At 39.4% G+C, this 22,337-nt stretch overlaps 1 protein-coding gene across 16 annotated transcripts in view; it reads right to left on the bottom strand.

The window, feature by feature from the left end:
* Nucleotides 1-22,337, bottom strand: part of PHF14 (PHD finger protein 14) — a 267,127-nt gene that overhangs the window by 176,703 nt on the left and 68,087 nt on the right. For all 16 annotated transcript variants that reach the window (XR_010598265.1, XR_010598266.1, XR_010598263.1 and 13 more), the window contains exons 10-14: nucleotides 22,137-22,243; nucleotides 20,657-20,752; nucleotides 18,633-18,736; nucleotides 17,411-17,542; nucleotides 1,892-2,060 (exon numbers count right to left, since the gene is read on the bottom strand). Coding sequence is in view for 11 of the 16 variants with exons in the window: in XM_065583162.1 (XP_065439234.1) it covers nucleotides 1,892-2,060; nucleotides 17,411-17,542; nucleotides 18,633-18,736; nucleotides 20,657-20,752; nucleotides 22,137-22,243 (608 nt within the window). In the remaining 5 variants the exon portion in view is untranslated. The remainder of the gene's footprint in view (nucleotides 1-1,891; nucleotides 2,061-17,410; nucleotides 17,543-18,632; nucleotides 18,737-20,656; nucleotides 20,753-22,136; nucleotides 22,244-22,337) is intronic.

Raw genomic sequence — 22,337 nt, 5'->3', positions numbered from 1 at the left:
TTTAACCCCATCAAAGGCTAGCTGGACAATATAGGGGTGGAATTTGTAAGCAAAGCATAATGGGACTCCAAAGCAGATTGCTTTAAGAAAAACTAGTCAAGCTATGTAATAAACAATGGATATGGCTAGTCTGAGATAAGGGGTGTGTACGTGTGTTGGGGCGGGGAGGGGGTGGTTTGTTATTTTGGGTACAGGTCTGTCGCATCTTACACACATTTAACATGCACGATTTCAGCTTTACGCGGTTGGCAAAAACAAAAAAAAGAGAGAAAAATTACAATTTTAATACTGTACCTGTAGTGCAGGCGATTCCGCCCGCCATTGAACTCAATGTAATTTTGACTATATGCGGTTTTCGCTTTACGCGCTAACCGCGGAACAGAACCCCCGCGTAAGATGAGACAGACCTGTATATCTTTTGGGAGATGAACCATAGTTCATACACAACCTAAGGGTCGCAAACACCAAACAGCCCCAAACTTGACAGGTGAGAGACCAAAGGACTGTATTCTAGAAAAAAAAAAAATTATAGCTTTGACTGTATTTATGGACATTTTCTCAAGTTCTCTGTTAATCCTGTTATGCAGTATTGTATTATAATGAAAAATCCAATAAAAGCCTTTAATTAGAAACATGTAGGAAAACAAATCTTGAAGGATCGGAGTATGGTGGAGAATGATAAGAGAATACAGTAATGATTAATAGTAGCTCTGCTTTCAAGGAAATGACCTACAGGTTTTTTTCTTTGCCAGTAAAAAAAACTAAATTTCTGTTTATTAAAAAGCATTCAGTAATGGTTGCTTTTTTGTTAGTTTGTTTTTGGTGGGGGGGGGGGGGGTGAGAACAGAAGCACTGAAAAGTATATTGTTAGAAAGCACAGTCTACAGCATGTTAAAGCATAAATAAAATTGTGCAAAATGGAACATATAGAGGTTCAAATTATAAATGATAAATATATAATGATATTACATAATGTTTTGAGACATACCAAAATTTTTTAAACTATTGTTTTTATCCCCTCTGCCATGGCTGTTAAAGGAATCCATTACACTAACTGTGAAAATCACATTTTTATAAACACACACACACACACACACACTTTAATCAATTTGTTACCTTTTTAATAATATAGCAGGTAATATCAAATTGATTACTTTTGCAAAGTATCCTTTAGAACTTATCTCAAGTACCAAAGTATCACTACTTCTTCTATTACCAAGTACTGTGAAGAACCAAGTTAAAATAATCTGTACAATGCAACTTTGACTGTTTCTCACTTTAAAAAAATTAAAATATAACCAAGTGTATAAAATAAACCCAAGTGACACCCCTTGACACTGAAGACCTCTGTCTCCCCTTAAGACAGGAAGTAGAAAAGGTGTAATCTTCTTCTATATTGTCTTAGAGAAACCATTGCTAGGGGGTAAAAGTCATTTATTCTTTATGGCTATTCACTGAAACTGCCAAGCAGGATGACAAATCGTGCCAACTGTGGTGGGTTAGGTGACACAAACTGACATTTCACATAGGCCAGAGAACATCTGTCAAAATATAAAAATTTCTGGCTGTTACCTGCTTGTGGTGAATTTTACTTTATTTGACTTGGCAACCTACAGTTTAAAGGGAAAGCTTGATCTACCATTCTTTGAAGTACACAGTTACCAGAATTATTATTTCAGGTACTTCCTCAGAAGTCAAGTAAATCACATTTTTGAGACAAAAAATTAAGTATCTAATAATCAGAGAAAACAGTTTTTACAACTATATTAGAAGGTTGTCATTATTTAAATACAGGGCTAATTCATCGTACTCTAAAGGTCCCAATTTTACAGATACTAAGCTAAATAATTATTAATATGACCTATATGACGACAATTAAGTTGTCATTTACCGTGTTTCTGATTGGAATCTTCTTTGGTTCTGGTGGCACATCCTGTGGAACAAATTTCACCGGTTCTTTAATCTGCCTCCTTGATCTCTTGGTCCCATCTGGTAAGGTTTCCATGGCAATATCTGCTTCCATGTCACTGCTGCCTGCCTGGTCACACTCTGAACACTGCCTGGAAGTGAAAGATTTTATATGGACAACAGCAACCACAAAGCAGAAATAAAATATTTTGGTAAAAATACAACACAAAAACAAAACAATTCCACAAAAATATAAGGTAATTTTCTCAAAATAACAGATATTCAAATAGCTGCTCTTGCCAGATACATGGCCTATTTTATTTATTTATTCATGTCATTTAAGTCATTTGGGATTTAAGACTCATTGGAAGCACTCTTTCATATTTAGGAAAGATATTTCTTCTACTATTTCACCATTTTTTAATCCTACCCCCATTGATCTTGAATCTATTCATTTTTTTAGCTGCTGCAGCCTCTCATCTCTGCCAATGACACACTATGCGGAATTTGCTCTCTGTAGGCAGCTTTTTACTGACAGACTAGCAAGAAGGGTTTCCTCTGACAATCAATAGACCATTTTAAAGATGGTGGACAATTCAATTCACACTAGATACATTTTTTTTTTAAAGTCTAGAAGACATTAAAAGACAAATGAAGATGTATAGCCAGTGAAATGCATATTAGCAATTTTTTTTTTATATTCAGATGAAAAACCCCTTGTTGTATTTCCAAAACAGTATAAATTCATGGTCAGAACTTCAAAACTAAGCAATCACTAATGTATGCTATTAACAAGCTTCATGAAAGAAAATTAACAAAATGTGAAGTCATCTTCATATGTTCTCATATGCAGGACAAAATAATATATGTCATACCAAGATGTTAGGCCATAAATGCAGATGTTAACCTAACATATGGGAATGAAATTTCAGGTTTACGTGTTAATATCAGTGACATCAAATTAATTTTTAAGTCCTTTTTTTATTATAAAATAAATTATTCTATGCATTTTAAGGCAAATCTTACCTAAATCCTACCATCAGCAGCAATTTTTACATTTCCCAAAAACTGTATTTTAAATATTGGTTAATGAAATTATTATAAAATTTCCTGAAATAGTATGCCAACTATTAAATAACAAAATTTAAATTTTAAATTAACATACAAACACTGATAATAATTTAAATGAAGTAGCAGAACTTGTTTCAGCAAGAAATAAAAATGTGTACTTTGTTATTCATTTATAAATATATTTTTATATGGTCTGAAGATAAGGAGGTGTGCTAACTTGCCGCCTATAAAAAACAGAATTTTTGCAACACAATTCCAGATTATAAAAAGTCAAATGAAATTTTCTTAAAAAAAATTAAATATTAAAAGCAAATGTTTAAAAACAAAATTTAACTATGGCATATTTACCATAAATGATCTGGATGCTTTTTTTATCATGAGGAAAGGAAATGTTACAAAGTTGAGCCTAAAATAGGTTTAACAGAAACAGCTATGCTGCTATGAATTTCAATGCAAACAAAGGCATTATTAAGTAATGTAAGCAACTGAAAAACATCAGTGCTATTGTGTTTTGAAAAGAGAATGCTGAACAATAATATATTTAATTTAATTCAAATACCAGTGCTTTTTTAAGTCAACAAAGCTGAATTACAGTAGATATGCCACACATTGTATTAAGACTCACAATGTAAAGAGACTCACATTACTCTTACTAAAACATACTATTAACAAAGGTTCCTGTTTAATTTTTGATTTACACCGGTTCCCGTATTTGGCGCAGAAGAACAGGAGTAGCTGCTCCAATATAAAGCAAACTGCTCTGATATAAAGCAAACACATGTTTTCATCGGCTTGGCGTCTGTGTTTTCTAAAACTGGAAACATCCTGAGCATTAGTCTCAAATCATTTCTGGTCACACCAGAAGACACTCCAACAGACAGCACTGTCTACTTATTAGAGTCAGAAAAAATGTGATCTAATCCTACTTGGATAAAAGCTAACTGTATGAGATAAATTGTATTTCAGTAATACATATGTATTACCAAGGAGTGTAGAAGCACAGACAAAGAAGTCGTCTTTATAAGACAGATTGAAAGAATGATCTAGCAGTTAGGCACTAGCTAGGGACTCAAAAGACGAGGGTTCAATTCCCTGCTCCATCATAGATTTCTTGTGTAACTTTTAGTCTTGCTGGGTTTCAGTTCCCCATTTGTAAAATGGGAATAATATTACTTCTCTTCCTCACAGGGGCACTGTGGGGATAAATACACTAAAGATTGTCAGGCACTCAGATGCTATGGTAACAAGGGCCAAAAAGTACCTTAGATAGATTTATTAGAGACCAATTACCAAAAAAATGAGTCTTGTAACTTTTATATCCGTCAAGAACACCAAAGAGAACCTCTTGTAGTTGAGATTTTACATAAGAAACTTGCAAAAAATTTACAGAGAACATCTGAGCCATCTCTGGAATTGGTGGCACAACTGCCACTGCAGTCAGAACTAGGAAAAATGCAAGTCACCCAACAAAAAAGTAGTGAAAGCATGGTCTGAAAAGTATCAAAGAAAAAAATTCAATGCGATAAAATAGAAGCACAGTAAATTGGCTCTTAAATGCACTTAATTCCCTTGGCAGAAACATGGCCAATATGGCAAGGGAGAATACAGGACAGAGGTGGTCAGTCCAGACAGTTCAAGTGTGCCTGTTGAAGCAAAGAATCAAGAAGTTTGTCCAAGTGAAGGTAAATTACGCTCATTTCTTTGGATTTGTGATATGGAAGCTGTTCCATACCCCTAATCACTTTGTTTGCCATTCTAATGTATCTTTTTGGATATAGAGTAACCAGAACTGCACGCAATATTCTAGATGTAGGCATACCATGGATTTATCTGGTGGCATTATGACATTTTGTTTCTTGTTATCTATCCCTTTCCTAATGGTTCCTAACATTCTGTTATGGTTTGTTTGTTTGTTGTTGTTGTTTTTTTGACTCCTGCTGCATATTTAGCAGATGTTTTCAAAGAACTACTCATGATGACTCCAAGATCTTTTTCTTGAGAGGTAACAGCTAATTTACACCCCATCACTGTATATGTATAAATTTGATTATTTTTTCCAACGTGCATTATTTTTTATCAATATTGACTTTTAGCCACCATTTTGTTGCACAGTCACCCAGTTTTATGAGATCTGTTTGTTACTCTTCGCATTCAGCTTTGGATCTAACTTGAGTAATTTTGTATCATTTGCAAACTTTGTGACCTCACTCTTTACCCCTTTTTCCAGATCATTTATGAACGTGTTTAATAGCACTGGTCCTAGTACAAATTCTTGGGAGGACCCCACTATTTATCTCTCTCTACTGTGAATGCTGACCATTTATTCCTACCCTTTGTTTTCTATTTTTTAACCAGTTACTGTTCAATGAGAGGACCTTCCCTCTTATCCCATGACTGCTTACTGTACTTAAAAGCCTTTGGTCAGGGCCCTTGTCACTTTCTGAAAGTCCAAGTATACTGTACATCCATCCACCTGATCACCCTTGTCCTCGTGCTTGCTGACACTTCAAAGAATTCTAGTAGATTGGTGAGGCATGTGTTCCCTTTACAAAAGCCATATTGACTCTTCCAACATATTGTGCTTATCTGTCTGTCTGATCATTCTGTTCTTTATTATAGTTTCAACCAATTTGCCTGATACTGAAGTTAAGCTTCCCAGCCTGTAATTGCCAGGATTGCCCCAGGAGCCTTCTTTAAAAATCAGCATTACACTAGTTAACTGCCAGTCATCTGGTGGTACGGAGGCTGATTTAAGCAATAGGTTATATACTACAGTCAGTAGTTCTGAAATTTCATATCTGAGTTTCTTCAGAACTCTGGGATGAATACCATCTGGTCCTAGTGACTTATTACTGTTTAATTTATCGATCTGTTCCAAAACCTCCTCAACTGACACCTCAAATCTGAGACAGTTCCTCTGGTTTGTCACCTAAAAAAAAAAAAAAAATGCATAAGGTGTGGGAATCTCCCTCACATCCTCTGCAGTGAAGACAAATGCAAAATAATTCATTTAGCTTCTCCACAACAGCCTTGTCTTCCTGGGTGCTCCTTTAGTTCCTTGATTGTCCAGTGGCCCCAATGATTGTTTGGCAGGCTTCCTGCTTCTCATTTACTTGAAAACAATTTTGCTGGTTTTTTGTCTATTTTATTAATTGTGCTTTGAAGTCTTCTTTGGCCTACCTAATTATACTTTTACACTTGACCTGCCAGAGTTTACGTTCTTTTCTCTTTTCCTCAGACAGATTTGATGTCCTATTTTTGAAGGATGCTTTTTTGCCTCTATTCGCCTCTTTAAGTCTGCTTTTTAGCCATGGTAGCATTTATTTGGTCTTTTTTTTCTAAGGATTATTACTACATTTGACTGTATGCTTTCTTTCATAGATAGCACCACAACCCGAACAGTGTGACCTACTCTTTCTTGTATATTTTGTATCATGTGTGACAGAACTCTTTGTGACACTTTCCTACACTTTGTACCCTGTGTGACACTGTAATAATTTTTCTACGAGGTATCATTTAAAAACTCAATTTGCTGGTCAGTATTGTCCTGGTAAAATGTGTGCCAAATTGTATGTCAACTTATAAGATTCCAGTATATGGTGTTATTAACCCCACAACCCTGTCCAGACAGAAGTTGTCAGTCAGGTCTGTGCTTAACAAAGGAATGTGTGCTTGCCTTAATTTGCATTTAAGCAGTAAACAGAGTCATCAAACAGGAAGGGAAGAAAAACGAAGTTCAAACGGTTGAAAAAACAGAATATCCTTTCACACAGCCTCCTTGGCTCCTGGTTTTCAGCTGGAAATATTTTTCAAGAGGGAGACTGAAATTATAAAAAGGAGGGACAAACACCGCAAGGCACCCCTCTCTCTCTTTCTGTCCATTGCATTCACTGCATCTGAAGAGACAAAGGAAGCAGCCATTGAACTCTGGGGAAGTGGTCCTGACCTAGAGTCTGGTCAGTAAGACTGCTGAAAGCACGTGATGAGAACACTTTGCTTTGAAGCTAATGTAGTTTGTTAAGTTAGACACCAGTAAATGTTTTCTCTTTATTTTTCTTGTAACTATTTCTGACTTTTATGCCTCATTACTTGTACTCACTTCAAATCTATATCTTTGTAGTTAATAAACTTATTTTATTGTCTTATCTAATCCAGTGTCTGGGTAACTCCATTTGGTAACAAGTTGTGTGCATATTACTCCATTACAAGAATATAGGCTGAATATAATTGTACTGTCCAGGAGAGGGTGGGGCAGTACAGGATATACGTTTCTAGGGGGAAATTTGGGACTGGGTGTGTGTTGGGGACACCGGCAGCATAACTAAGGCTAGTAAGAGCTGAGTTGTGGCTGGCTGGCTGAAGCACAAATACAGACATAACTAGGAGCGCCTTACATGCTGGAGGCTGTGAGCAGTCTAGGCAGGAGGGTATAATATAATAATAATAATAATTAATGGAGATATCCTATCTCCTAGAGCTGGAAGGGACCTTGAAAGGTCATCGAGTCCAGCACCCTGCCTTCACTAGCAGGACCAAGTACTGATTTTGCCCCAGATCCCTAAGTGGCCCCCTCAAGGATTGAACTCACAACCCTGGGTTTAGCAAGCCAATGCTCAAACCACTGAGCTATGCATTTTTAAGGGCCCCCCGGGTCACAGGGTTGACACAGCCAGGGTTTTGGAACGGAGCCCAGAGCTGGAGCGCGGAGCAGCTCCGGAGCAGTAGAGCTGCAGGTTTTTGCCTGGAGCTGGAGCAGAGCCGGAGCACAGCTCCAAAGCCCTGGACATAGCTACTCATTAGTCTGGATTGTACCCGAGTATGTCACATCTTGGTATTATCATGTCCCGCTGATTATCATTGTTCCACCAAGTTTCTGTGATGCCTATTATATCAACATCCTCATTTAATACAAGGAATTCAAGTTCACCCATCTTAGTATTGAGACTTTTAATATTTATATACAGGCCCTTATAAAATTTTGCTAATATTTAGTTGTCCGCCTTCATGTGATATAATTTAATGTAATTAAATTATTTTTCACTTGAGTGTGTTTCTTCAGTGCCTACCAGTACTTTATCAACTTCTATTCCATCCTTTTGGCTAGGATATAGAGTATTCCCCTTTAACAACTCCTCTCATTTGGTATCACAAGCCTCCTAGAAATCTTACAAAGAAAAATTAGTGACATTTTGAAAGGCTTAAAGAAAGAGGATGTTTATTTGGATGACATTTTAATTTATTAGAAGTAAAAGTGGTCTTTCATGCTGGACTATGTAGAGGCCCCTATATGCAGAAGCGGGGAAAGAAAGATATGTATACAGAGAGCCTTAACACCATGTGTGGAATCTACTGGGGACAAATTCACTGAAGGCATTCCTTTAATCAGAGAGGACGGTGGGTCCTCCATATTGAGTTTTTGCTGTGTTATTACACACACACACACACACACACACACACCTTATTTAAACTTTTTTAAACCATTTTTAACCTTTGTGAAAATGTAAGCTAAGGGCTCCATCCAATCCACAAAATCACTTCCACTGATGCTCATGGACAGAGACTCCAATGAAGACTAGTAGCAGATGCACAGGAAGTTGTAAGAAATCCCAAAGTAGGCAGTTATGGAATAATCCACCCTCTCAAAGTATCTTCCTAGCCCCCATTAGTTTGAGTCTGACTTACACACTGATGTATGTGAGTTTATAGTCTTTCCTAAATTACTGACTTTTTGTTTTTAATCCTATTTTACCCTAGATGTTCTTATTATCCATATAAAATGTCCAGTCTATTTATTTCAATGCTGGTACACTCTTGGCCTCATAATATCTTTTGGCAATGAGTTCCAAAGACTAAAAAATTGCACTTTGTATGAAGAAGTACTTCCTTTTATTATTTCTAAAGCTGATGCTTTTTCAATTTCACTGAATGTTTTTTTATACGAGAAAAGGTGAAACCCCTTCCTCAGCAGGCATTAGGAAGCCATGGTAGGACTTGTCAGTCAGTCAGGAAAGAAATGTCTCAAAGAAGCCAGGTTGGACTTAAGGGGAGAGTAGCCTGTTGAGCATAAGTGTTTCTCCATCTCCCCCCACCACCACCAAATAATTGTTATGGGTGTGATTTAGGAGCTCCCACTTACTCAAAATGTCCTCTACTTTTGTCCAGTTATTTGCTAACACACAGGGGAAAACGGAGTCCCTCCTATCATTCCTGATGAAGAAAGCAGACTCAGTACACTCCTGATCTAGGAGCATGAGGACCCCCTTACTGTCTACAAACACACTTCTTGACAACTGGGGTAGGAGAAATGCTGTTCCCCCATACTCAAAGATCAGTATTGTTTTTATTTAAACGCTGGAATCTCCATCCCTGGAGGTGGGGAGGAGGACCGAGAAGAAATTGAGAGAAAAGAGAGTTTCAGTGCATGGAAACTAGAGCCCATCCCCATAGCTCTAAAACATCTCGGTGTTTGTTTCTTATTAGCCTTGTGCAATGGACCTGCCAGATTTCTGAAGAGATTAGACTATTGAAAGTCACCAAATTCAGCTCTATGGAATTTACCCATTCAGGAAGAGAACATATTTTTGGCCACAGATAAGTGGTAATAATGTTATCGAATCTTTTAAAATTCTGCCACGGTATTTCACCTCAATGAACTGATTTGTCACAGATCTAACATTCTAGGAAACTTCCTGCAATTCATATTTCTTCACTTAATTTTGTACAACTTTATACGAAATCCCATATGAATAGTCAAAAAGTATAGAATCATCAAATCATAGAAGATTAGAGTTGGAAGAGACCTCAAGATGTCATCTAGTCCAACCCCCTGCTCAAGTCAGTACCAACCCCAACTAAATCATCCCAGTCAGGGCTTTGTCAAGCTGGCCTTAAAAACTTCTGAGAAGGGAGATTCCACACCACCCTCCTAGTGAAATAGTTTTTCCTAATACCCAACCTAGACCTTCCCCACTGCAACTTGAGACCATTGCTCCTTGTTCTGTCATCTGATACCACTGAGAACAGTCTAGCTCCTTCCTCTTTGGAACACCCCTTCAGGTAGTTGAAGGCTGCTATCAAATCCCCCCTCACTCTTCTCTTCTGCAGACTAAATAAGCCCAGTTCCCTCAACCTCTCCTTCATGTGCCCCAGCCCCCTAATCATTTTAGTTACCCACTGCTGGACTCTCTCCAATTTGTCCACATTCTTTCTGTAGTGGGGGGCCCAAAACTGGACGCAATACTCCAGATGTGGCCTCACCGATGTCAAATAGAGGGGAATAATCACTACCCTCAATCTGCTGGAAATGCTCCCACTTATGCAACCCAATATACTGTTAGCCTTCTTGGCAAAAAGGGTACACTGTTGACTCATACCAAGTTTCTCATCCATTGTAATCCCCAGGTCCTTTTCTGTAGAACTGCCACTTAGCCAGTTGGTCCCGAGCCTGTAGCAGTGCATGGGATTCTTCCATCCTAAGTGCAGGACTCTGCACTTGTCTTTGTTGAACATCATCAGATTTCTTTTGGCCCAATCCTCCAATCTGTGTAGGTCACTCTGGACCCTATCCCTACCTCCCAGCGTATCTACCTCTCCCCCCAGCTTAATGTCATCCGCGAACTTGCTGAGGGGGCAATCCATCCCATCATCCAGATCATTAAGGAAGATGTTGAATAAAACCGGCCCCAAGATGGACCCTCTAGGCACTCTGCTTGATATCAGCTGCCAACTAGACATCAAGCCTCGATCACTACCTGTTGAGCCCAACGATCTAGCCAGCTTTCTATCCACCTTATAGTCCATTCATCCAATCCATATTTCTTTAACTTGCTGACAAGAATACTGTGAGAGACCATATCAAAAGCTTTGCTAAAGTCAAGATATATCACGTCCACCGCTTTCCCCATATCCACAGAGCCAATTATCTCATCATAGAAGGCAATCAGGTTGGTCAGGCGTGACTTGACCTTTGTGAATCCATGTTGACTGTTCCTGATCACCTTCCTCTCCTCCGAGAGGTTCAAAATGGATTCCTTGAGGACCTGCTCCATGATTTTTCCGGGGACTGAGGTGAGGCTGACTGGTCTGTAATTCCTTGGATTCTCCTTCTTCCCTTTTTTAAAGATGGGCACTATAATTGCCTTTTTCCGATCGTCCGGGACCTCCCCCAATTGCCACAAGTTTTCAATGGCTCTGCAATCACATCAGCCAACTCCCTCAGCACCCTCAGATGCACTGCACCCGGCGCCATGGACTTGTGCACGTCCAGCTTTTCTAAATGGTCCTTAACCTGTTCTTTCACCACTGAGGGCTGCTCACCTCCTCCCTATACTGTGCTGCCCCCAGTGCAGAAGTCTGGGAGCGGACCTTGAAGACCGAGGCAAAAAAAGCATTGATACTTCCGCTTTTTCCACATCATCTGTCATTAGGTTGCCTGCCCCATTCAGTAAGGGTCCCACACTTTCCCTCACCTTCTTCTTGTTGCTAACATACCTGTAGAAACCCTTCTTGTTAGCCTTCACATCCCTTGCGCCTTGGCCTTCCTGATTACATCCCTGCATGCTCGAGCAATATTTTTATACTCCTTCCTAGTCATCTGTCCAAGTTTCCACTTCTTGTAAGCTTCCTTTTTGTGTTTAAGCTCATCAAAGATTTCTCTGTTAAGCCAAGATGGTCGCCTGCCGTATTTGCTATTCTTTCTGCACATCGGGATGCTTTGTTCCTGCGCCCTCAATAAGGCTTCTTTAAAATACAGCCAGATCTCCTGGACTCCTTCCCCCCTCATATTAGCCTCCCAGAGGATCCTGCCCATCAGTTCCCTGAGGAAGTTAAAGTCTGCTTTTCTGAAGTCTGGGATCCGTATTCTGCTGCTCTCCTTTCTTCCTTTTGTCAGGATCCTGAACTCAACCATCTCATGATGACTGCTGGCCAGGTTGCCACCCACTTCTACTTCCCCTACCAATTCTTCCCTGTTTGTGAGCAGCAGGTCAAGAGGAGCATGGCCCCTGTTGGTTCCTCCAGCACTTGCACCAGGAAGTTGTCCCCAACTTTCTTCAAAAAATTCCTGGATTATCTGTGCACTGCTGTATTGCTCTCCCAGCAGATGTTAGGGTGATTGAAGTCCCCCATGAGAACCAGGGCCTGTGATCTGGAAACTTCTGTTAGTTGTCTGAAGAAAGACTCGTCTACCTCATCCTCCTGGTCTGGTGGTCTATAGCAGACGCTCACCATGACAGCACTCTTGTTGCTCTCACCTCTAAACTTAACTCTCAACAGGCTTTTCTCCAGTTTCATACCGGAGCGCTAAGCAATCATACTGCTCTTTTACATACAGTGCAACTCCTCCATATTTTCTCCCCCACCTGTCCTTCTTGAACAGGTTATACCAACGGTTGGCAACCTGCGGCACGCGTGCCAAAGACGGCACGCGAGCCAATTTTTGATGGCATGCTGCTGCCTGCCAGGGTCCTGGCCCCACTCAGCCCCCCCGCCCTCCAATCTCTCCTGCGGGGCCAGGAGGCAGAAGCTTGGTCTTGCTGGCAGCCAAGCTTCCCCCTCCCCCGTTTCTTCCCCCAGCGTGGTGCTTTTCTGCCCCTCCCCTTCCCTCTCCCTGCTGCTGATCAGCTGATCGCTCGGGGGCGGGGGAGCGGAGCCAAGCCGCAGCGTGCTGGCTGCTCCGGGGAGGAGGCAGAGAAGAGGTGGGCACAGGGCCCTGGGGAAAGGGGTGGGAACGGGGCATATCCCCTCCAGCCCCCTGCTGTGAGCACCCCCATGAACCGAGCACCTGAATTCCCCCCCACACACCCAGCCTTCTGCCCTGACCCTTGAACCCCCCCACACACAGCTCTCTGCCCTGACCCCTGAACCCCCCCACATCCAGCCCTCTGCCCTGACCCCTGCACCCCCACACACACACCCAGCTCTCCGCCCTGAACCCCCCCACACACACCCAGCCCTCTGCCTTGACCCCTGAACCCCACACACACACCCAGCCTTCTGCCCTGACCCATGAACCCCCCCACACACACCCAGCCCTCTGCCCTGACCCCTGAACCTCCTCACACACACCCAGCCCTCTGCCCTGACCCCTGAACCCCCTCACACACACCCAGCCCTCTGCCCTGACCCCTGAACCCCCTCAAACACACCCAGCCCTCTGCCGACCCCTGCATCCCCTCACACACCTCCAGCCCCCATTCTGACTCCTGCACCCCCCACACATACCCAGACCCCCACACCGCATGCCCTGGCTCTTGCACCCGCCCACATCCCCACCCTGAGCACCAAACAGGAGCTCCTGCACACACACCCCACATTCCCACCTGCACCCCCAGTCTGGAGTCCCGGCTGCCGGCCCCTTGCCAGCCAGGGTCCCGCAGTCCCCACTCAGCCCGCTGCTGAACTAGGTGAACAGAACCCCAGACTGGCAGCGGGCTGAGTAGGCTGGTAGCATATGATCAGAATTTAATTTAATTTTAAATGAAGCTTCTTAAACATTTTGAAAACCTCGTTTACTTTACATACAACAATAGTTTAGTTATATAATATAGACTTAGAGAGAGAGAGAGAGAGAGACCTTCTAAAAAAACAGAGAGAGAGAGAGAGACCTTCTAAAAAAACGTTAAAATGTATTACCGATACGCGAAACCTTAAGTTAAAGTGAATAAGTGAAGATTCGGCACACCACTTCTGAAAGGTTGCCGACCCCTGGTTTATACCCATCCATGACAGTGCTCCAGTCATGTGAGTTATCCCATCAAGTCTCTGTTATTCCAATCACATCATAGTTCCTTGACTGTGCCAGGACTTCCAATTCTTCCTGCTTGTTTCCCAGGCTTCTTACGTTCATGTACAGGCACCTAAGATAACTAGCCGATTGCCCTACTTTCTCAGTATGAATCACCCTGTTGCACCCTCCTTGTATTTCCTCCTGGTATCCCACTTCTCCACTTACCTCAGGGCTTACGACTCCGTCCCCCAGTGAACCTAGTTTAAAGCCCTCCTCACTAGCTAGCAAGCCTGCCTACCAAAATGCTCTTCCCTCTCTTCATTAGGTGGATCCCATGTCTTCCTAGCAATCCTTCTGCCTGGAACAACATCCTATGGTCAAAGAACCAAAGCCCTCTCTCCAACGCCACTTGCATAACCACGTATTTACTTCCACAATTTGATGGGTCCCTACCTGGGCCTTTTCCTTCAATAGGGAGGATGGACAAGAACAAGACTTGCACCTCCAACTCCTTTATCCTTCTTCCCAGAGCCACATAAGTCTGCAGTGGCCTGCTCAAGGTCATTCTTGGTAGTATCATTGGTGCCCATGTGGAGAAGTAGGAAGGGGTAGCGGTCCTAGGGCTTGATCAGTCTGGCAGACACTCGGTCACATCCTGAATTCTAGCTCCAGGCAAGCAGCACACTTCTTGAGATTCCTGATCTGGACAGCAGATGGATGATTCTGTTCCCCTTAGGAGGGAGTCGCCAACAACCACCACTACCCGTCTCCTCCTCTTGGGAGTGGTGGTCATGGAACCCCCATCCCTAGAACAATGCATCCCAGGCCTTCCAGTTGATGGGGTCTCCTTCTGATCCCTTCCCTCAGATGACTCTTCCAAACCATTCTCCGCCCTAGTACCCGTGCAGAGAGCCTGAAAATGTTTTTTACCTCTATCTGCATTGGGGGTACATGGGTTCTCCTCTTTCTTCTTCTGGAGGTCACATGCTGCCAATTTTCTTCCACGTTCTGCACTGCCCTCTCTGATTCTACAGCATGCTGTGCCTGCATTTTCAAACGCTGACTTCTGTCCAGAAAGTCTTCATTTTCTCTGAGGCAACACAGGGTTGATACTTGGGTCTCTAGTCCTTTAACCTTCTCTTCCAATATGGAGACCAGCTTGCACTTCGTACAGACGAAGTCGCTTCTATCCTCTGGGAAATAGACAAACATGGCACATCCTGTGCAGATCACAACAGCTGATCGCTCACTATTCATATTGTCTTCCTTCTAAGAGACTCTTCAGATGTTGTATTTACTGCTCACAGAAGCCTGAAAGGCAAAAGTTCTGTGGGAACTCCTCACCAGGTGAACTCCCAGGCAAACTCCCTCTGTTTGCTTCTCCTCTGTTCACAGCTCACTCGGTTCGCAACTGGCTGCTTTGTGAAGTGTATACTGTCCTTGTGTAATAAAATTATATACATTTTATCCAATATGACCAAATCATTTTAAGGGTTAATGAAATAACATTTTAAACAAAAGATATATTAAAAACAGCAGGGAAAAACTTTTGTTGAACTTTGCACTTAGAACAGGAGTCTGTTTTATACGGTGTCTAATAATCGGAGTATACCAAGGCAAAGCCAAAGATGAAAAGAACACAATCAATACACCTAAATTTCTCTACTATAATCTTATCCTCTAGACTATGCCTGAGCTAATTAAAAGTGAAAGCTAAATTTGTGATCAGCAGTGTAGCTGAAGCATGAAATTCACAGCAAAGACACTTTGAAATATAAAAGCACTGCTATCTACCTAACCTACTCTACCTGAATACCCACTAAGAAGAATAGTTAATGTCCTTCTGAACTGATGGCTTTTAATGACCTTTTCAACTTGGTTAAAAAGCAGATCACAACTAGAGATGTCCTGTACATATGCTATGGCAGCAACAACAACAATCAAATATAATTATTTAGATTATCCATTCTGCAAAGTCAACCACAGTTTAAGAAGGTACAACGGACTACACAGGAATGATCTAGCAAGTAGAGTAGCAAGCCTAAACTAATGCTCAAAAGAATTAATTTTTAAATGGTGGTTGGACCCTCTTTGAGTTTTGCATCTTTTAAAGGAAATCTCTATTTAATAATTAATTTATATGGTCAAAACGGGATTTTAACTGAGGGGTAAAAACCTCACCAACAAGAAATACTAAATTACTGAAGACCCAGTGTTTATTTTAGAAAAAAAAATCAGAAAGAACTGTATACGAAGGGTAAGGAAAAGTTGAAACTCAATTTTCATCAAGTGAACTATTAAAAAAAAACCTACTTTTAGAAATGGTTATTTTCATATTCCAATTTGATGCATTAGGGCTCTCTGCTAGGAGGTTCTAAGCCCTTCCTTGAGGAAGTTGTAACATTAGCCTTTCTGCTAGAGAGATGAGTAAAGACCATTTTCTCAATTAGATTTTTCAAAACATTTTACAACATGTAGAATGCTAACACACACACACACACACACACACACACACACACACACACACACACACACACACTAATTTTATGTTGCGTCAGTTGACTCTGGCTCACAGGACTCAGGCTGCAGGATTAAAATAGCAGCATAGACATTCAGCATGGGCTGGAGCCTGGCCTCCAAAGCCCACCTCACTTGCTGGGTTTCAGAGCCTGGCCTCCCGCCTGTGCAGGAACAGCTATACTGCTATTTTTAACCTTGATACCCAAGCCCCACAAGCCTGAATCAATTGACCCAAGCTCTCAGACTCAGCGCTATTATAGGTTTTTCTTTGCACTGTAGACATACCCATAGGGGCTAAGCGATGTGTGTTTGGAGGCATCATCCATGTACATATATAGTTATAATAAAACATCACTCAAGAAAATCGAAATCCATTCATTTTCTCATCAAAACACTATTCTGATTCTTTTGACGTTATTATTACAACACTAATTTTTCAAAAAAAAATTCCCTATATTTATTCTAAAGATGTGAAATTATTCTTTTTTGCTTCCTCCACTGAAATATTCCTACATTTCAAATTAAACGGACCTCAAAAACTGTATATATTGAATAGAGGTTACTCCATAATTTAGAAAAGCTGTAAAAGATTATGACCAGGTGATGAAACATTATCAAAGACTAGATTAATTTGAGAAATAACTTTTCCCACAAATTCAACTAGATGTTCCAATGCAGACTGCCCCCAATACAAGTACTTAAACTGCACTTTAAATTAAGTTTGTAATCTAATCACACTTATTTGTATTTTAACAGAGAATTATTTAGCTTGAATTATCTATTTACACATTACAGATTAACAATCAAGAACTGTCTTCAATGAGCATGAGTTTAGCAAATCTCTATAAATAAAATTCATATTTCAGAGACGTAGCCTATAGTGCCTCACCTGATAAGTTGAGTGAAATGTCAATATTGTAAATGAGCATAACCCAATTCCCCTACCCTTCCATGAAAACATAAGAGATGAAAGTAAAGTCAGAATAAAGACAGATCTTAACTACATAACTTAATTTTTAACAGTAATAATGACTAGGGAAAGAAACTTGAAATCAAGATAGTCTAGTTTAAGCAGTATTTGGCAATGCCTAAATACTCAAAATTTACAACCCTTTTCACATTTAAGTTTTACTTGGAGTGCATGGAAATGGCAGAAGATAACTAACTAACAATATTCTTACTTACCAATAACTGTTTTTAGTCTTCCTTGGCATTCTTGTAAGAGGAGGGTCCAGACAGCCGAGATGATAATGTAGTTTACAGGTATCACACAGTAAGAGCAGGTGTTGATCATGGTTCTTCTTACAAATTCCACAACTTTGAATAAATGCAGCCAAATAAAGCATTAAAATTACATTTGAGATGGTAAAGCATATACTATACAGTACTGTATTTCTTGGTGACAATAAAAAGTGCAAGTACACAAATATATATTAATGACATCATACAGTTTTCACAGTATTCATTTAAAATTAGCTACATGATTACTTTTGAAAATGTTTATGACTAAGCACCTTTTAAAACTAGGTGATATCTCATCTTCTAACATTTTCTTTAAATTTCATATTCAAGTACTGTAGAACTGCAGTTACCCTTCTGATGCTCGAATCAGGATATCCCATGATATCATCAAGCACCAGTGCAAAACACAATACATGCGGGGGCGGGAGGGAGAGAAGATCACCACGCTGGGACAAAAAATATTATTGGCTGGCTAAGTAGAATATTATTACTACTATTAATCGTTTATCTATTTCAATAACATTGAAAGACAGGAGTGCAGTCTCATCATGCTGGATAATGTACAAACACAGAATAAATCAGAGTTCACTTTTTAAATTGGCCTACTGTACCAATATTGGCATTCTAGTTTAGTAGTCTCAAAAAGATTAATTTTGTACTTATTAATCACATAATGAAAAGAAAGAAAGAAAGAAAGAAAGAAAGAAAATCTGTTCAAAAGCAGCTTGCTGACCCATCAACTTAAAGAGTAAATATCCTCAAATGGCAAATATTTTTAACACTATACTGCTGAATACATAATATTGTTCATACCAAAATCCTCACAACAGTATAGACTACTAAATTCAAAGGACAATAGCATGGATTTAAAATTTCCACATTACAGATGCAACCGATTCCAATATTTCAGATGTAGAAGCCATTTTCTTTTAAAGCACTGCTGTCTATTAACAGAGAAAGCCCTGCCAATGTGTGCGCCAAAATAAAGAAATGACTCAGCTTCTTAGCTTGGAGATAAACATAACTCTAATGGCAGCCAATAGTAAGCAAGATGTGGGGGACGCATTTTCTTCAATTTTTGTGTAAATAAACACTTCAATTATAAATATTTATCAACACTTTCCATACTATATCATGCCTAGTCTACCAAGACTGCATTACTTGCCTATAAAGTACTGCTGGAAGCGTAGACGTCTTTTGTGTTCCTCCTTCCTTTTTACTTGGTTTCCTCTCCTTGGGTGCTCGTAAAATTGCTGGTATGTTCAATTTCTATTGGATTTGAAGAAATGTAGTTTATATAAGTTTTTTGGGGAAGTATACCATTCCCATTTGCCACTCCACAGCCAGTTAAATTTGGTCAACCTCAGGATACTACTATTATGAGGGGAAAACTGCTTTCTAAACTACTTTACAGGAAAGAGCAACTACAGTATTTATTTTGTCTCAAAACAAATTTTGTTTTTCACAGAATTACAGTCACATTTTTCAATGTAAAACTAAAACAAAAAAATGCAAACACTAAAGTCCTGGCTTTTAACTTTTCCCCCGCAACCTTTAAGAAAGAAAGAAAGAAAGAAAGAAAACCCATTACACCTTAACAAAAGAATATTGAAGCAGTTTATTTTCCTCAGCCTCCCTGTTATACTGGTGCTCCATAGGTTAATTAGAAAAATTATCTTATTGGACCAAACTCTCCACAAAGCAAACGAGATTCTCTTCGGGTTTCTACTAATCTGCAGTATGCAAGCTTCTCAGACAGCAACCATCTATCAAAGTCATTTCTTGGCGGCCCTGTGGGCCTGCATCTGTTCAACCAACTGGAAAAAAGTGTCATGCAAGCTGTGCAAATGAATTTTACTTCTATTTTCTATTTTTTTTTTTTAATTTATTAATGTTTGCACTGGGAAATATGTTTGTGAACTATTTTTAAAACTATTTTTAAAAGGTAAAATCTTGTTCCAGACCGACCAAGTTCTACTTGAGATACTCTCTAAAAGATATTTCTGTACAAGACAAGTAGGTAAAAAAAAAAAAAAATGCAGCCAGCTTGGCGTGGGTAACCAATATGATAAAACCATAAGCATTACTGCAGACAGCATGGGTAAATTTCATTTTAAGTACAGTAATACAAACACAGAAGTACCAAAGGCCATCACAAAAATCTCTGACACAGGACCTAATTAGGTGATGTCTTTTTATTCTCATCCTCTTAAAATACTGACAATATTTATTCTGCACAATTCCCAAAAGCACCTTTATAATTAGTATGGCATGTCAATGTTCAATACATTACATCTTGAAAAAGACTGCTGTCTTCCTTGTGTGCCTGCCAGGTGTGAGCCTTTTAGGGGGGTATGGGGGATATTACATAAAAGACCAATGAAATGACTCACTATTTCAGAAACACAGCCATCTACATGCTGCCAGATACAGTTTTCCGTGTGAAAAAGAACACCTGTACTGAACAAGTGTTCTCAATCTTTAAAAACGTGACTGGAAATAGTTTCATGTTCTCTTCTGATGGATAAATGCTACATTGCCATATTACATATATGGGGTTTCATGAACATGATCCATGTATCTGTTTACCTTTTCTCTTAATTCAATGAATTTATGAGCATACTGAAGCATGAAATGTACCTCCTTCCTTGCAATGGACAACATGGTCATTGGTAGCATGAAGAAATAATCAAAAGTTCCCATATCACTGATATAATATACTCACTATTTCTAAGAAAGGGTACATCTTTTTATCTGCATAATTTAAAAAACACTGTTGAAAGTGATGTGTGGTTTTAGGGATGTACAGTTTATAAAATGGTCATAAACAGTCAATACAAACCCAACGAACCATTCTACAGTATTTGAAACCTACAACTGCTAAAGAAAAAGTGGAGGGGAATACGGTGGGATTAACTCATGCTTCAGGTTTAGTTTTATCACAAATGACAGGTCAATCAGTTACAGCAAATGAAAGAATTTTGCAAACAAGATAGCTATTATAACAACAAAATTAAGCTACAGGTTCCCAGTAGGTTGCTTGCAGAGCTTTAGATATATTTCAATCAGAAATCATTAACCCCAGAGTATGCAAAGGTGACAGATACAAAATAACAAAACCTATTCTCTGACAATCATGTGCACCTGTGTGGTGCCAAAGAGGGGGGGGTGGGAGAATGAAAAGCCAACCTGCCCAATGATTCTACCCAGTAGAGTCCATATTCCTTGCCCTTCGTTTCGTAGCTTTCCATTCATATTTTGTAGCTCTTCCAAGGACTCACACAGCTGAAAATAAAAAATTGAAAAACTCTTTTAAAGCTCATGTACTGAAGTTACTCAGCATCTATTATCTGAGAACTCTTTACCTGTAACTTTTATAAATTACATAATTAAAAACACAATGAAACTCAATAGTCATGTCAATACATTAGAGATCAGTGCAGTCATTCAGGCATATAACAGCACTAAGAAGAAAGTTGGGCAGCCATCTGTTTTGTAAAAGAGGATCTGAAGTAATTCAGCATGACAATTAGGTTCCACGATCACAATCAGAAAGCAAAATTAAAGTATACTAATGCATCATACAAATTCTACTACACTATTTCCAGCTATGAAGTTATGGCAAATGTTTTATATAGGGAATCAAGTTTTGTTCCTTCACCACCAAAAAAAAAAAATCACACACTCTTAAAAAAACCAAGCCCCACTTATTTTGTTAATTTAAAAGAACACCGAAGCAGAAGACCGTATTCTCAAAAGTAATTGCCAGCTATAATACTGTATGTACAACCTAGTAATTTTGTTAATCGTCTTCTCCATTCCTCTCTTATTATTCTTGGACAATACAACAAGCAGATGTTAACATTTGTTTGCATTTAAAACGTGTTCAAACCACTTTATATAAATTCTAACCTGCTGAATTCAGCAAGCATCGGTATTATATAATCCTGCACAAAAAATAATTTTAATGGTTTTATATATATATATATATATTTCTGTTTCAAAACAGTTCAAAAAGTGATAAGGCAATTTTAAATCAACACTAACTCCTCCACATACCATGGCTTGCTTCACACACATTCATTATAGCAGCACTTCCTTAAGGCAATGTTATCATCTGTTGCTCCCCATAAAAAAAAGTTTTGGGAAGGCTCAAAATTTGGATATTGATAAAAGCATGGGCAACTGTTTTCATGTTTTGTTTTGTTTTGTTTTGTACACTATTTCATGTAAACAATTCCTGCACTGCTGAAAATCCAGACACTACCACTAGAGGAGAACCTGAAAGTCAAACTACCCAAAAACAAAACTGTGAGAGTGACAAGTCAGGGGTCACTGTCCAAACTAAGTGCACACAAACAGCAAAAATGGTAAAAAGTAAGGCCCAAATCTTTCAACTAGTTCCAGGCAAGAGGGCCTCTGTGCTCACGTGGAGCCCTGTTAATGAGGCTCTATGTGAAGGATCAGTACCCAACTTAGATTTTAGAAATTCACTATAGTTGTGATAATTTAAAATGTGAAGGTAAGATATATTTTAAGTAACATTTTTATCCTAGTACCCTTTAAATAGCAGTTTTCCACATCTCTAAGAAATGCCTTTGAAAAGCAAAATTCTATCAGTTAACAACACGCCAATGCTTAGCACAGTTGTATTCACTGCTTTTCTTACCTTGTTATATTCCACATGAAGTTTTTCTTGCTCATTTTCTAGTTTATCCTTAATATTCTTCTGTTCAGCCATATTTTCTTGGATCTGAATCATGCGCATGTTTCTCTCTGTTTAAAGAAAATCCAGTCCTTTCTAGCTTTAGTTGTATTTGTTCAAGTGTGCCACATTGTTGACACATGGAATAAGTGTTACACATTTAAG

Source organism: Chrysemys picta, chromosome 2 (assembly GCF_011386835.1).
Source record: "Chrysemys picta bellii isolate R12L10 chromosome 2, ASM1138683v2, whole genome shotgun sequence".
Classification (NCBI taxonomy): Eukaryota; Metazoa; Chordata; order Testudines; family Emydidae; genus Chrysemys; species Chrysemys picta.
This window is presented reverse-complemented; position numbering and strand designations above follow the sequence as displayed.